The following is a 15,053-nucleotide window of genomic DNA, read 5'->3' on the forward strand; positions in this document are numbered from 1 at the left end:
AGAAACAAAACATCAATAAAACCCAACACACAAACATGCAATCTTCTTTCCCTTTACTAAGACAACTAGAGGTACCAGGAATTATAAAATTGGGTTTTCCTGCCATCGTATCATGGAGGGTGGGAGTTTGGTGGCTTAGTCACAAAAATATGCAACTTTCATAGGTCGAAAAAACCCAGTAGTAACCCCAAAACATAAAACCAACCACCCAAAAGTTATGATCTTCTTAATCTAATAAATAGCAAAAAATCCTTGAGTAAAAATTTAAAATTATTTAAACCTACCTGATTCCCCTAAAAATTATGAAGCAGTTTAGAGAGGCATACAACAAAATTTATATAAACATAAAATCCTATGTTTTATTATGATACAGTAATCTCCTGTCCTGTTTTAGACACCACAATCTTTTCATTTCATGTTCCTGTTTTCACTACCTCTCACCAAGTACTCAAAAATATCTAGAAGTCTCAAAAGAAAAAAAAAAAGCCTTTGGTCCTCAAATAATTTCTGTAAGGACCCTTTTCTATTACAATTCCTAATAAGTCACCTTCTTATCTAAAGAACATATACTATCCAGTCTTTTTTTTTTTTTTTTTTTAAAGATTTTTTTGATTTATTTGTGTCAGTGGGGGAGATGGAAGAAGTGGACTCCCCACTGAGTGGGGAGCCGGACACAGGGCTCGATCCCAGGACCCTGAGAACATGACCAGAGCCAAAGGCAGACACTTAACCAGCTGAGCCACCCAGGCTTATTCTTATTTCTGACAGTAGCACTGAAAGACACTTGTATTGGAGGGCTATGATCGACTTTCGGTATTCAAAACACAAATATTTACACATGCAAAATTTCCATTTGATTATTCTCTTCCCTTCAGATTCTATTATCTAAAACTATTTCCTTAAATCATACTTAATTTACCAAATCATTGCTAAAACATTTACATATAAGTGAACTTGCCAAAATATGTATTTCAGTGTTTTTGTACCCATATTAACCAAATCTTTTTCTTCAACTAACAAATCTCAAATCTCCTCTTTCCACATAATGTCCTTTAATACTTTATCCTCCTCATATATCTTTATTATTTACTGAGATCTGAAACTGTCGAGAAGTCTACATGTCCTGGATAGGGTTAATATTTTTCCTCACTGCTTATATTTGTTATGTCCCATTTCCTCTGAGGCTTCTATTCATTCTTACTACTGCTGGTCCTACCCCATTCCATGGTATTTTCCGCAATTCTACTTCTCTCTAGCTGCTCATACATCCAATCTGTTCAAACCAAAATGATAGCTTTGGTGTCCAACCTTCACATACTTCAACTTTCAGTTCTTAAAAAAGCTACCACTCCTGTAAATAAGTCCAAACATTACCAATTAACCACAACATCTTGTTTTAATGTTTATCAACTTCTAAAAGGAAAGCATTCCCATTTCATCCTACAGATAAGTAAATCCAAAACTCAAGTCAGAAGAAAAAAATTTACGTACAAAATGTCTGGCATTTGGTTCATTTTAAAGCACTTATTAGTTCATCTACATTAAGCTAAAACAATGACCTTCAGTTTTAGGTTGGTAAGAAAAATGATAAATTCTCTAATAGAAAATGCTACATATCACTTATTCCTTTCAGAAGAGCAATCCAATACGTACCTCTGCAGAAAATAAGTTTCTTCTGGACTTATCCAAGAGAGAATGAATCCACATTACTTTATTAAAAAAAAAAAAAAAGAAAAAAGAAAACGTGCCCTACAGACATCAATGACTCAGTATACCAAAAGGTATAAGATTTAACTACTAGATCATTTGCTGAAATTTAAAACTTAGTAAGAGGCTGTAGTTACCTCTTTTTGTAGATGAAGTTTGAAGCAACTGTTTGGCTTTGAGGGAAGTACGAGGCAAATTTTTCAGCCTTTGCGAAGCTGTTGAAAAATAAGGAACTGTAATATTTGCCTGGAAGGACAAGATAAAGGCTATAGCTTCTGTAAACTTGAATATTTTAATACATACTTGAAAATTTATCAAGGAACAGAAACCATAAGTTGAAAATATGTTAGAAACCTAGAAGCAGAAGAATCTGAAAGTGATGCTTAGTGCATTAAGTCAGAAAGGAAAAGGGATGGAAATCTTAGTGCAAAGTGCATACTTAAAGAAATAGTTTCTTATGGATGAGAAAATCTACAATATGTAAACCAATAAAAATATCAAAGAGAAAGCAAACCACCGGCAAACATGCTACAGGATGCAAAGAATATAAAGCTAATTAAGTAAAAGTGAGGAACACAAGCACACAGTATAGAATAAAATAAAAGTAGTACTTGTTCAATGCAAAAAAGCAGACTTTGGCAAAGCAGTTATTGTTAGATGAACTGCCCTAACATAAAACAGTAATCCCCGTACTCAAAAAGGAGAAGAAAACTCAGAACGAGGCAGGTCCTCAAGGGAGCAAAAATCCGGGGGCTTTAATATATTCAACATCATCTTGCTGTAGAATAAAACTAATTTGTACTTTAGACTTTGTGTAGCAACATATCTGGGCTATGCTCATATTAAATGGCATGGATAGAGGTGTGTGTGGGGGGCATGGTGCACAGTGTGTGCTGGGGTTGACGGGTTTGGAGGAGTCAGAGCATCTGCTTCTTAAAGTGATCAATGAGGAGTTCTAAGCTTTCTCTAAAACTCCTAATCTATTAACTGCAACAAACCTCTAAAACCTGGCATGTAAATGGCAGCTCAGAGCCATCTAGAGTTGAAGCTCACTATAGTTTCATTGAACTGAAAAGACCCACATCTACTACTACAGTTACCTATTTAAGTGGTTCTAAAATGTTACTCTACTGATTTTTAAGTTGGACTTTTAGGATTTATATGCAGGGAGAAAGAGATCCCACAACCATAAATCTGGCCAGCACTTAAACAATCATCAGGTTGGCAAAGGAATACTTGATAATATCCTCAAAGAGAATTAAGGAGAATTTCTCTTTTGCTCTATTGCTTGACTCTATTAACGCTTTTAAAAAACTTTAAATGCTTAGTGCATTAAGTCGGAAAGGAAAAGGGAGGGAAATCTTAGTGCAAAGTGCAAACTTAAAGAAATAGTTTCTTATGGATGAGAAAATCTACAATATGTAAACCAATCAAAATATCAAATTTGTTCGTCACTAATAGTAAATATTTTTAATAAACATATTTGATTTCAAATTTTACAGTATTCCACATATTACTTAGCTAAATAATATACCAATTCAGCCTAAATATTGCCAGGAAGACTACTAAAAACTTCAAACCTTAAAAAAAATCAATTTTAAAATTACCTCATATCTATCCCACAGAAATACAGGATTCTATCATCATTGAATATTCTCCACTTGCATAATTATTCATACTTCCAACCATTCATAGTATCATTCATTTACTCATTCACTGCTGCTGCTGCTTTTTTTCATTCTTTCAAATAGTTAATTATCTACTTTATTTCAGGTACTGTTTTAGGTACACTGGATTTCTTCAATAGCCAACTAGATAGATAAAATTCTTACTTTCATGGAACTAACATTCTGAAAAGAAAGGGGAAAGAAAAGAGTCAGACAGTGAGAGCTGCTAAGGAGAAAACCAAGTAGGGAAGGGAGACACGAAATGGGAGATTTAAATTGCAATTATAAATGGGGTGGATCAAGAAAGATTTCCCTGAGATGACATTTGTGCAAAGATCTGAAGGAAGAGAGGAAGTAGGCCATACAGCTATCTGCGAAGAACATTGTAGGCAGATGGAAAGCAATGGTAGAGGACCTGAGGTAAGTGTGTGCCCAGTGGATCTGAAGGACGGGAAGTGCGCCGCTATCACTGGAATAGAGAAAATGAGGGCAAAAGGTAACTACTGGTATGTATACAGGCAAACCACAATACCTATTACCATTAAAAATTTTTTTAGTGAGGGCTTAATATCAAATATCATCTGTAATCTGTTTTGGAAAAGTCCTACTGAAATTAATAGCTATGATAACTCCAATGGACTTTATCTCTCAAGTTTCATGGGTAACAACAGCATCCAAAACAAGTAAAAACGATGCAATGGTTACCTGAAGAATCAGACTGCAAACAGAATCAAGCAGTATACTCTAAACTTGTCTAATACAACAAATCTAATAAATCTGACAAAGAAATGAGTGATTTTCATAAGATACTGCATAGTGGTGTATTACTCAAATAAGAACACTAAGTTATTATTTGAATTATCACTCTTAATTTGATCAGCCTTCTAAAGACAAAATCATTTTTTAAATGATAAAGTATAGTAAACAGAAAGTCTCCAAATCTTTCCATAATAACAGAATTCAGCATGTTAGCTGTTTAAAAATACTTGTTTCCCTGGTTTCTCTCTTAATATTTATTTAATTCCAAATTAGCAAGACCCACCATGGAAAGCAAAGAATGGTACAATAAAAATATTATTCTCTCATTCAACGTTAGTTAGGTTAATGTCTTCCTCCACATACCAATTCCGAAAGTCTCTGTATTTTTGTTAAACATACACCACCATTTTCCAAGTCATTCTAGCTCAAAGTTTTCTTTAATTCCATTTAGTCATCCCTATAGTTCTGTTTACATCCCCCTATTGTCTCCTAAATACCTAACTCAGACCTTCATCATCCTATATTTGGATTAGGACAGTATCTTTTTTTGGTTTCCCTACATCCAATCCTTCCACTTTATTCATGTGCATCAAGGCAGCAGTAGTGGAACTGCTGAACCAGCCCCCCCCCCCCCCGCCCCCGCCGCCACACACACTCCAGTGCAGTCTGGGCAGTGAGTGAATGATCTATAAGGAATTCAGAGCAAAAGTAAAACCAGCTTGGTCTTTTTTTTTTTTTTTTTTTAAATCATCATCATGTCCTGGATTAATAATCAATGTTGGTGATAAAATGCTCCTCCCTAAAGAAAACAATTTGTCAGCCTAAGTTAGAAATAATTGCTGCAGGTACCATTACCTTTTAACAGCAAATATTAAAGATTTAAATGAACATACTTATCTTTTAATGTACATTGCATTTCACATGAAAAATAACCAGAACTCCCAGTTATATGGTCTCCCCTATCATAGGTAGATTCAACTACACGTTTCTTTCCAGAGTTAAGGTCACAGAGATGTGAAATCAAGCTCAGTTAGCACACTACTATGTGCTTCTAACCCCTTTCATACAATATTTTTTTTCCTACATTTACACGGCTTAGAAATAAGCCATGGTGGTACAGTGATAATTAAGTCAATGAAACAGAATCTGAGTTACTTCAATTGTAATTATATGTGACTGAGTATTACTTGAATTTTTTCAGCTGTGAAGACATTTAAAAAATCATTAGATTGGGGGGCACCTGGGTGGCTCAGTGGATTGAGCCTCGGCCTTCGGCTCAGGTTGTGATCTCAGGGTCCTGAGATTGAGCCCCGCATCGGGCTTTCTGCTCAGCAGGGAGCCTGCTTCCCACCCCCCACCTTTCTGCCTGCCTCTCTGCCTGCTTCTGATCTCTCTCTCTGTCAAATAAATCTTTAAAAAAAAATCTTAAAAAAAAAATCTTTAGATTTGATCCCCAAAGGAACTAAGATATGGACAAGATGGCAATTTCTGAAATGTATTGTAAAATGGAAATTTATGAATTTCTGTCAAATTTATCATTATGTTGACTATTTCCTTACTTGTGCAACAGGTGCATTGTGGGGAAGAAGAAAAACTTTTCAGATTTAAAAACTGAAGACTATTCTTCAGTCAGTATGACTGAAGAGAAACTGATAAATCTGGCTATACTGTATCTTGAGCTTCAGTATACAAAGATCAATTCTGAAGAAGTTATTGGCAAATTTCCAGAAACTTAAACTATAGTATTCACTACTGTGACAGACCAATATGTAAAAACATTTTCCTTTTTTATAAAAAATGATTTAAAAATACCTTTTTTGTAATGCTGATATAATTTTTTTACTGATAGTTATAAAATAACACTCAATAAAAAAGTATTTCTCATTGTCTGCATTTTCTCCAGCCATTATTATTATAACCCATTCTATTTCATTATTATTGAACATAATTTTGTCATATGGAGAGATGTTAAAAATAATTCCAGGTCCCAAATACTAAGTAAGCATAAGCCACTACAAAAGAATGTTAATCACTGCCAGGTAAAATGCTCAGTGTTCCCCCTAAATCGGCAATGACATTTTGTTTTGAAACTTTCATTGCTTATAAATTCTCATTCAGAGTCACCTTTCAATCCTCTCTCCCTCTCCACCTCCCATCTTCTCAGTGTTACCAAGTCACATATCCGCTTTCATTTTTAAAAATTCATCCAGATCTCATCACCTCCCGTACCAATGCCTTTGTTCAGATATTCATTTCTTGCCATGATTGTACAATAGCCTTCCAAATGGTTTCTAGTCTCTCAACTTTAATCCATTCTTCCTATTATTACTAGAATGGATTTTCTAAGAAGCAACATTGATCAAAAGTCTACCATGGCTCTTCCTCTCTCTCTGCCTGCCTCTCTCCTTACTTGTGATCTCTGTCAAAAAAAAAAAAAAAAAAAAAAGTCTACCATGGCTTTCCACACTTATAGGATGAAATCCAAATTCCTTAATATATTAAAAAAAAACCTCCCAGTCTGTGCCTTACATATTTCTCTCAGCCTTCATCAATGGAAGCACTAACCATCCTGCTGCACCCTACACTCTAGTCATACAAAACCACTATAAACAGGGTGCTACTTTAAAGACTTCAATACCAATCACACTATTAGGTAAATCTGTCTTTCCTTTCTTCATGTGGTCTCATGAGCTCCTCCTGAGTTAGCAGAAAGATAACTTCAATAACATTCCTGAAAGCCTCTTCACACACAAAAGAGTTTAATGCCTTTCTTCTGTTCCCACAGAAGTTCCTGCTAATCACTCCGTGCTACTGAAGGGCACATGCTCTCATTTATATCTATAATCCCACTGTCTATAACATAACATATACCCAATATCTGTTGAATAATTAAGGACACATGAGTGATTGATCACTAGATAAAATCTGAACAGAGATCTGAACTAAGCATTCAAGATCCTCTGTAGCAGAGATCTATTCAAGTGGTTCTCAAACCTGAATATACTGCAGGATCAGTGAGACACTTAAAAATATACATGTTGGGTTACCATCCCAGATGTATTCAATCAAAATATATAGGAGTGTCAGAAAAACATTTATAAAATCTTTTTGTAATTAGATAATTGACCATCATTGTGCTGCTTACTCTTAAAAAGAAATTCTAGAAGTATCCCATTCATTCTTACATCAGCCCATTACACAGATTTATCATAACTTATTTGATTTTATAATTCACAATTATGTAAAATTCAAGTGTAATCTTTTAAGGTTTGGTTCCAAGCGAAATCTGGATGAAAATTCCTTCCCCATGGGCCTCAGGGCAGTCTGGTTACATGTAAGCTGACCACTGTCTTGGACACTCCCTCTTCAGTGAGAAGTCTGGAGTAGAATACTGACCATGTAACTTTTCGCTGGGGTAACACTCTGTATCTTATGCAAAAATATTCTTCCATTTGATTAAATGTAAGTAAGTGGATAAATATTACACTGGATTATTTTACTCATTTGTGGTAATTCACTGAGAAAATGACATATATCCACAAAGTATAGTTCAATAATGCTCCAATAGTCACTCAGGAATATTTTCCAAGATGCCTACTCATTTGCAGTTACGTCAGCATGATGTAATCAAAAAATTATTGGGAGGATATCAGGGGACTCAAAGAGTGGTTGGGAGGAGGGAGTAATTTGGTTTGGTTTTGCACTTTTCTAGTTATATGCTACTGCATGTGTAATACGTATGGACATCTGCTTTCTCTCTATGAAAAGAAACAGGTGGTTGTGAGATTCAAATGAGATAATTCATGTGAAAATAAATATTTAAAACTACTAACCAGAGTTTTAAGTATTAAATTTTTTTAAACCAGCAGATCTTCTAGGGTTTTTCTCCCTTTTCTTATTTCTGAACCGATAATTCCTGTATCTTTCTGAAAACTAAATTTCCTACTGAACCTCTACTCTAGTAGTCTTAGCAAGGCACTAGTCTTTTGAAAAAACTCTGTTCCTGACAAACATTCCTTCCTTTAACTGGAGAAACTGAGAAAATGACATATATCCATGACCTCTGCAATGCTCTGGTTTTCTTTAACTTTTTAAGTTACTCACATTTCAAATACAGAAGCTGGAAATTGGTAATAGCTATAAAAATGAAAATATATTAGAACTCTCATAATATTCGTATTTGAATGCCAGCATCCACAATAATGCAGCCATAGCAAATAAGCATATAAAACAGTGATCGGCATAGTACAAGGCAAAAGAAGTGGTCCCATAAGTGGAAATAACAGCAACCTCGCAAAGTTAGGTTCATGCAGACCAGCAAGTAAGAACCAAAGCTTTACCACTTAAAGGCTGGAAAAATAAAGACTTAAAGGAAAAGAAAATGCAACATCTATTATACTAACCAACTGACACAAAAAATAAAAATACTAATTCATGTATAAAACATGTAAGACTTGCTATTACATTTATAAATAATTCTATATCAAAATAAAAAGGCTATTATGAAAGCAGTATACACACACACTAATTAAAAGAACACATACATACATTTCTATCAAAGATATATGTAAAATTTTAAGAAAAATATAACGTTAATTTTAAACAAAAGGCTTTACAATATTTTTATAATATAAACTTAAGTTTTAAACTTGGTAAAATTCTGGATTTACCTTTTTCCAAAAATATTTTTGGACTGTGATTTTACATTAAAATAAGTATTTGTGGCATTTTAATTGTAAATAAGCTTCACTACAGTTTCAAATATAAAAATAAACAAGCATATGAAATTGACCAAAAAAAAAGGATGGTTCCTTGTTTTCTCTTTTGCTTATATACTGTTCAAATGTTGAAATACACCACTATGAAACTGCATACATATTTTTTACTTAAAAGTAAACTGGTGATTAGAATCTCATTATTTTTTCCCTACATATTTTCTTTAATTATCAATTTCTGGGGAAAAAGAAAAAAATAATTCACCTATAGAAAAAAATTCTAGGAAATCAGTAGGTAAAGAAGGCAAGTAATTATCACAAAGTTTAAGATATGGTCAATATATTTTTTCTATTAACATTTTTATCCTAGGTTCTCAACTTTTTATATTTTCTTCTATTTCTGCGAGGGTTTTTATTTCCATACAGCTTTGAGGGGCTAGAGTAGTTCAAATAAAGAACATACATGAGGGCATGAGAGAACAACCCTGAGTAAAGAACTGGTACTGAGAATTTACTGAATATAGTAAAGAGAATATAGATATAGCTAGTTTTAACAAAGAGCCATGAAGCTGTCTCTGGAGATATAAAGTTTTGAGAAATTGAGAACTTAACATTCAAAGTAAGCACAAAAGGACAAATATAAATAATGTTTTGGATTATCTGTGCATAGGCTATAGAAGTGCAGCTTGTAATATGCATGATTTTTATTGCTTAATCTTAATGATACAAAATTTTCTTTCCTGTTGTATTAACATTGTGCACTGTTTTTTGTTTCAGGCAAATATACCAAGGAGGAAATAACCAGACACACAATGTCCTCAAGGGTCAAACTGACTTAATTTGTAGACTTAAAGGCACAAAAGTTATCATTCACCATTTTGATAGAACTTAGAGTTTGAATTGCTACTTTATTTTTATTTTTAATATTTTGTGATTCCCCATTTTTCATACTAATTATGAGTATACCATTTGAGTATCATAATGGCACTCTTGCATAGTCTGTAAGACTTGGAATACTAAGTTTAAATTTCAACTTGGTTCAAAAACATGTTGCACACATCCAGCTGAGTAAATGAAGTATATAAATCTCTGTGTAATAATTTTCTACAGTGCCTTAAATTTTAGGGCTCATCTTACAAAAAAACAGACAATAATTCTGGACTATTTTTAAATCTTAGTTGTAAACCATAAATGTGACAAATCTCGCTAGGTGGACTTGGATTCTTGAGCACGTGGGTGCGAATCCTAACATGCCGCCTATAAGCCATATGATCAAAGATAAGTTATTCAACCATTCAAAGGTCCTATTTCCTAATCTGCAAAATGTTAATAACTGTACCTACTTCACAGAATTGTTGTGAGGATTAAACAGGAATATATACATATGGTACAGCACAACATGAGTTTCTGTAATGTAAGTAATATATACAACTAGAAAATAAGGAAAATGTATCGATGTTATCACATAAATCATTTGTGATAAAAATACATAAATGTATTTTATTATTTTAATGTATTTATTAATTTATTGTCATTATTATTTATGTATTTTAAAACATAAATGTATTTTTTCCTGGCTTGTTTTTTTTTTGAGTCACCAAGTAACAGCAGCTTAACACAAAATACACAAAGTCAGCTAAACACAACAGAGCCAAGAAAGAGTGTAAAGGAATTAAAAAAATAATCAAATGCTTTCAAAGTAGTATTATTCAATAAACAATTTACATAAATGAACAATCAATAACCTCATGTTTGTGCTACTTCTTCACAGCTCTGACGAAATGAAGGAGCACATCACAGCTACCACTTCAACCGGTGACATAATGTGCCACAAAGGAACGGGGTCTATCAGACTACAAGACTGATGTGAGCTGTGGGATACAGAGGGTGCACATTGAGCATTTCTAAAATTATAGAACTGTGATAGTTTGTTTAAACCTGATTGGATTATCTATTGTAGTTAACAAGTAACACTCTTTGGAAAGTGTTCAATTCATTTTTCATCACCTTGTACACCAAAGTACACAGTATCCATCTATCCATCTATTCCCTTATCACTTCTTGGCTCAGTCTGGCTCCTTTGTCTTAGGAGTTCTTTCTGCATGATTCTTTCTGATCTTAGTTTATGTTGCGTATGTCTTCTTCATTCAATGCTCTCAGCTCTTCCTTTTCATCAAGTTACCTTCAATTTTTTGTTTTTATGAAGTTTTATATTTGCTGGAGTATTTATTTTAGTCACTGAAAATTTAACATGCTTCTGATTATGCTAGTATTTTTTGCAGGATTACTGCTTTTTATTAATGTTCTAGTAAGAAAGCTGCTTGGGTTTTAAGTTGTCTGTTCCAGGACTATTTCCCACAAAAACTTGTCATTTTCTAATGTGTAGGTTTCTAAGAAATACACACACACACACATACGCTTATTTTAAAATTCTGGAAAGACCAAAGTTTCATTCAGATACAAGTACTGATACAAGTGGGTACTGTACTTTACTGCAGATATGGTTTAATACAGCTATTAAGTACAAAATTACTACCTATTATTTTCACTTTCCTTTAAATAACTGGTACAATAAAGGTACTTACTGGCTGAAGCCTGAGGTTGCATGCGAGGTATTCCTCCATTTGGCACTTGAAAATTTGAGTCACTTCTGCTGCTTTTCACTGAGTCAACTTGTGTACTAGATGGTCGGGACAGGTTTGGAAGACTGCGTCTTAGTTTTTCTGTAACAAGAGAATTTAATGAAAAAAAAAATCAAACCATTCTTTAAGATGAAGAAAGAGTTAAAATATTAATTGGCAATCAAAAACTGAATTCTTTATTTAAGCATTCAGCATATTTTAGAAGAGTTAATAGGAAGTACATGTCTTATAACAACTCAACCCAGGTTCTATAAATTGGTAGAACAAAACCTTTAAAAAGAGCCAGAAATCAATTAAATAAAAATCTACATACAGACCACTTCATGAGTAAGACAAAGCAATACTAACATAATCAAGTAAAATTCACTTTCTTCTTTATTTGTGATTCACTAGTGATAAAACAGTAAACTGAATGAACTTTTGATCTACTTGTCTGAAATACAAAACCCTGGTAAAAATCTGTTACATACCGAAATATGAAGGAAAATTGTTTCTCCAGAAACATTCTAATTACCTTCATTTTTAACACTGCTTGTCTGCAGATCTGTGGGATGACCCTGAAGTGAAAGGCGAGGTTGCTGTAAGCGGCTAATCATAGGCTGTGGGGACACTCTACTATATTCTATTCCCCGAGCAGGAGATCGTGAACGAGGTGAATTTCTGGGTGACTGCTTAGGTGATGGTCGAGGTGAATTGCGTGGTGATGGTGAAAACCTGTTAACAGCAGGGTATACTGCATGATGCATATTGTCATCTTCATCATCTAAACTTTGCGCATCAAGTTCCTGATCACTAAAAGTACCCCGCCTTGTAGAATTGCAAGATGAACCAGAACTGCGCCGAGATGTGGTGGCTGCATACTCTTGACGGAGACCTGACAATAATGAATGTGTTATTTCATTTCTTTAGGTATATTTTTAAACATTTAAATATTTTTGAAGTTTAAAAACAAAAGAATACCATTGAGAAATTCAAACAGGCTATAAAGTGTAAAGAAAAACTCCCTTTCCACTTGAATCATCTTACACATTCTCCCATATGCCTAAAACATTCAAAAAGATTATTTTTAAATTGAATGGAATTCTATAAACTTTTGCCCAATCCAAAATTTTCTTCTTAAATCTGAAATCTATAGTAGAGACAGAATGATAAACTTGAAAATATTCCTACTCCTAAAGACAATAATCGAAATTTGAGATCAACATTTAAGAAATATTAAGGGAAAATAATTACTGTGCCACCAATGAAAAGAATACACCAGTGGATAAATAAACTCCCTGGATACTAAATTCTTTGAATTGATGTTATTGATGAAGCAAACTTCTATCCCACCCTCAGGAATTCAATATTTGGGCATAAATGAATTTCAATTGCTTCACAACCCAAGACTTCAGTAAAACAAGCTTAAATCCTAAGCCATCAAGTACAAATTTTCAAAGGGCTCCCCTATGTATCCTGACATCTCCAGAAACACCCAAGGAACATTAGGCCCTTCAAATAGTATAAAAACTTCTGGAACAAAAACAAATGTTGATATATATTCAATGAAGAAAAAAATTACTATTCAAGAAAGTACAGAATTTAGCTAATATTTTGAGCAAGTCCTGCTATAACCATGGACAACCTAATTTAACAATCTCTACTATTATACAGAAGTATTCAAACTTTTAAGATGGGTACTCATACACAGATAGTTCTATCGATATGGTACCCAAAGAAGTGGGTGAGAATCACACCAGGGTATCTGTAAAACTACAAATTCCTGGGGCCTATCTGGTCCTTCAGTCAAGCCACAAGTTTCACTAGTAACCAACAAGTTACTCAGTGTCTCATAACAGCAAACACAGCATTAAAGACACCTAACAAAAGACAGCAGACCAGCGAAGAACACTGTTTTACAAAGAAAAACACAGATCCCAAAGCAGGCCCTCCAGTACTAGGGGATCCTAAGGAAGCAACAATCTCTATGGGATTGTGTTTTTCTCAAATTAAAAATAAGGAGGTTTAATCAGCCAACAGCCAAAATCTGTAATTCTACATTTCTGTTCATACCACTTCATGAGTAGGACAAAGCAATATTAACATAATCAAGTAAAATTCACTTTCTTCTTTATTTGTGTACCGATTCACTAGTAATAAAACAGTAAACTGACTGAACTTTTGATCTACTTGTCTGAAATACAAAACCCTGGTAAAAATCTGTTACATACTGAAATATGAAGGAAAATTGTTTCTCCAGAAACATTCTAATTACCTTCATTTTTAACACTGCTTGTCTGCAGATCTGTGGGATGACCCTGAAGTGAAAGGGTCACACACAAAACACACACAAAAAAACAGGGCGCCTGGGTGGCTCAGTTTGGTTAAGCCACTGCCTTGGGTTTGGGTCATTTTCCCAGAGTCCTGGGATTGAGTCCTGCATCAGGCTCCCAACTCCCTGGGAAGTCTGCTTTTCTCTCTGACCTTCTCCCCTCTCATGCTCTCTCCTTCTCTCTCTCAAATAAATAAAATCTTAAAAAAAAAACAAAAACCCACACACACCTCACGCGCGCGCGCACGCACACACACACACACACCCCAAAACAAAACAAAAAAACCCTGAAGAAATGATACTTTAAAACATTTGCTTAAAAAAAAAATCATTTGCTTAAAAAATAAAACAAAACAAAACAGGCATTTGAAGGCAGTATAGGGCACATTTTTAGCATCTTTTTTTTTATTCACCAGAAAAAGAAATATTTGTGCATGGGGATGCCTTACAAAGAATGATTAAAGTAAGGCTAAAATTTCTTTTACTTGTTACCAAAACACAGTAAGAAAGTGACAGCAAATAGCTGGTTGAGTAGCTAACAAAATCCTAGGGTCTAAAAAGTCAGAGTTCAGAGAGGAAATGAGACAATTAACTCTAAGTTATAGTGAGGAAGCATTCTTTATTCTTTCACATCCCTGACAAAAACTCGCCTCTCACTAGCTGACAATACCAGTCTCAGTGAGGAGTTATATATAATTACAGAAGAAAAAAGAGTACCATATTATTAGTTTCTAGAGCTTAAGATAAATAAAGCAAGCACCAAATCTTTCTGGTTTTCTGAGAAGTAGCGTAAAAATGGGAAATGAATCAGTAGGATAACATTCTGCAGCTTCTTAATAAATGTTATAGTTTAATAAAACTACCTATTTATATAAAGGGGCCTAATGTAGAAAGCATTTCATTAAATTATAGCAATGCTCCATATTACCCTTAGTCAGCTGTCAAGACTCTGAAATGTGTACTTCAAGAATCTTTTCATTGTAAAGAGGAAAGGGGTCACTTGAGAGAGACTGCTTGCTTTAGAGTTAAGCCTGTGGTATTTCATTATAAAATGTATAGTCAAACCATAATACTTTACTAAAAACATAAAACTATCCCATCCTCCCTAAAAGCCTTTTAAAAATGTGTACCATTATCAGTACAATTAGGTGAGGATATTTCACATGTTCAAGTTTTCCTGTTTCTTCAGGTTGAGAATCCTTTTATGATCTCCTGAGAATGACACTGTGATTTTCTTAGTCTCATTATTTTC

General features: G+C 34.0%; 1 protein-coding gene across 2 annotated transcripts in view; it reads right to left on the bottom strand.

Annotated features, from left to right (window-relative positions):
- Nucleotides 1–15,053, bottom strand: part of SLAIN2 (SLAIN motif family member 2) — an 89,236-nt gene that overhangs the window by 24,044 nt on the left and 50,139 nt on the right. Inside the window, exons 5-7 of one of the 2 annotated variants that reach the window (XM_059161906.1) lie at nucleotides 12,005–12,364; nucleotides 11,434–11,571; nucleotides 1,845–1,922 (exon numbers count right to left, since the gene is read on the bottom strand). In XM_059161906.1, the coding sequence (XP_059017889.1) occupies nucleotides 1,845–1,922; nucleotides 11,434–11,571; nucleotides 12,005–12,364 (576 nt within the window). The remainder of the gene's footprint in view (nucleotides 1–1,844; nucleotides 1,923–11,433; nucleotides 11,572–12,004; nucleotides 12,365–15,053) is intronic. The other variant, XM_059161914.1, reaches the window with a different exon arrangement.

The sequence above is a fragment of the Mustela lutreola genome, chromosome 1 (assembly GCF_030435805.1).
Source record: "Mustela lutreola isolate mMusLut2 chromosome 1, mMusLut2.pri, whole genome shotgun sequence".
Lineage (NCBI taxonomy): Eukaryota > Metazoa > Chordata > Mammalia > Carnivora > Mustelidae > Mustela > Mustela lutreola.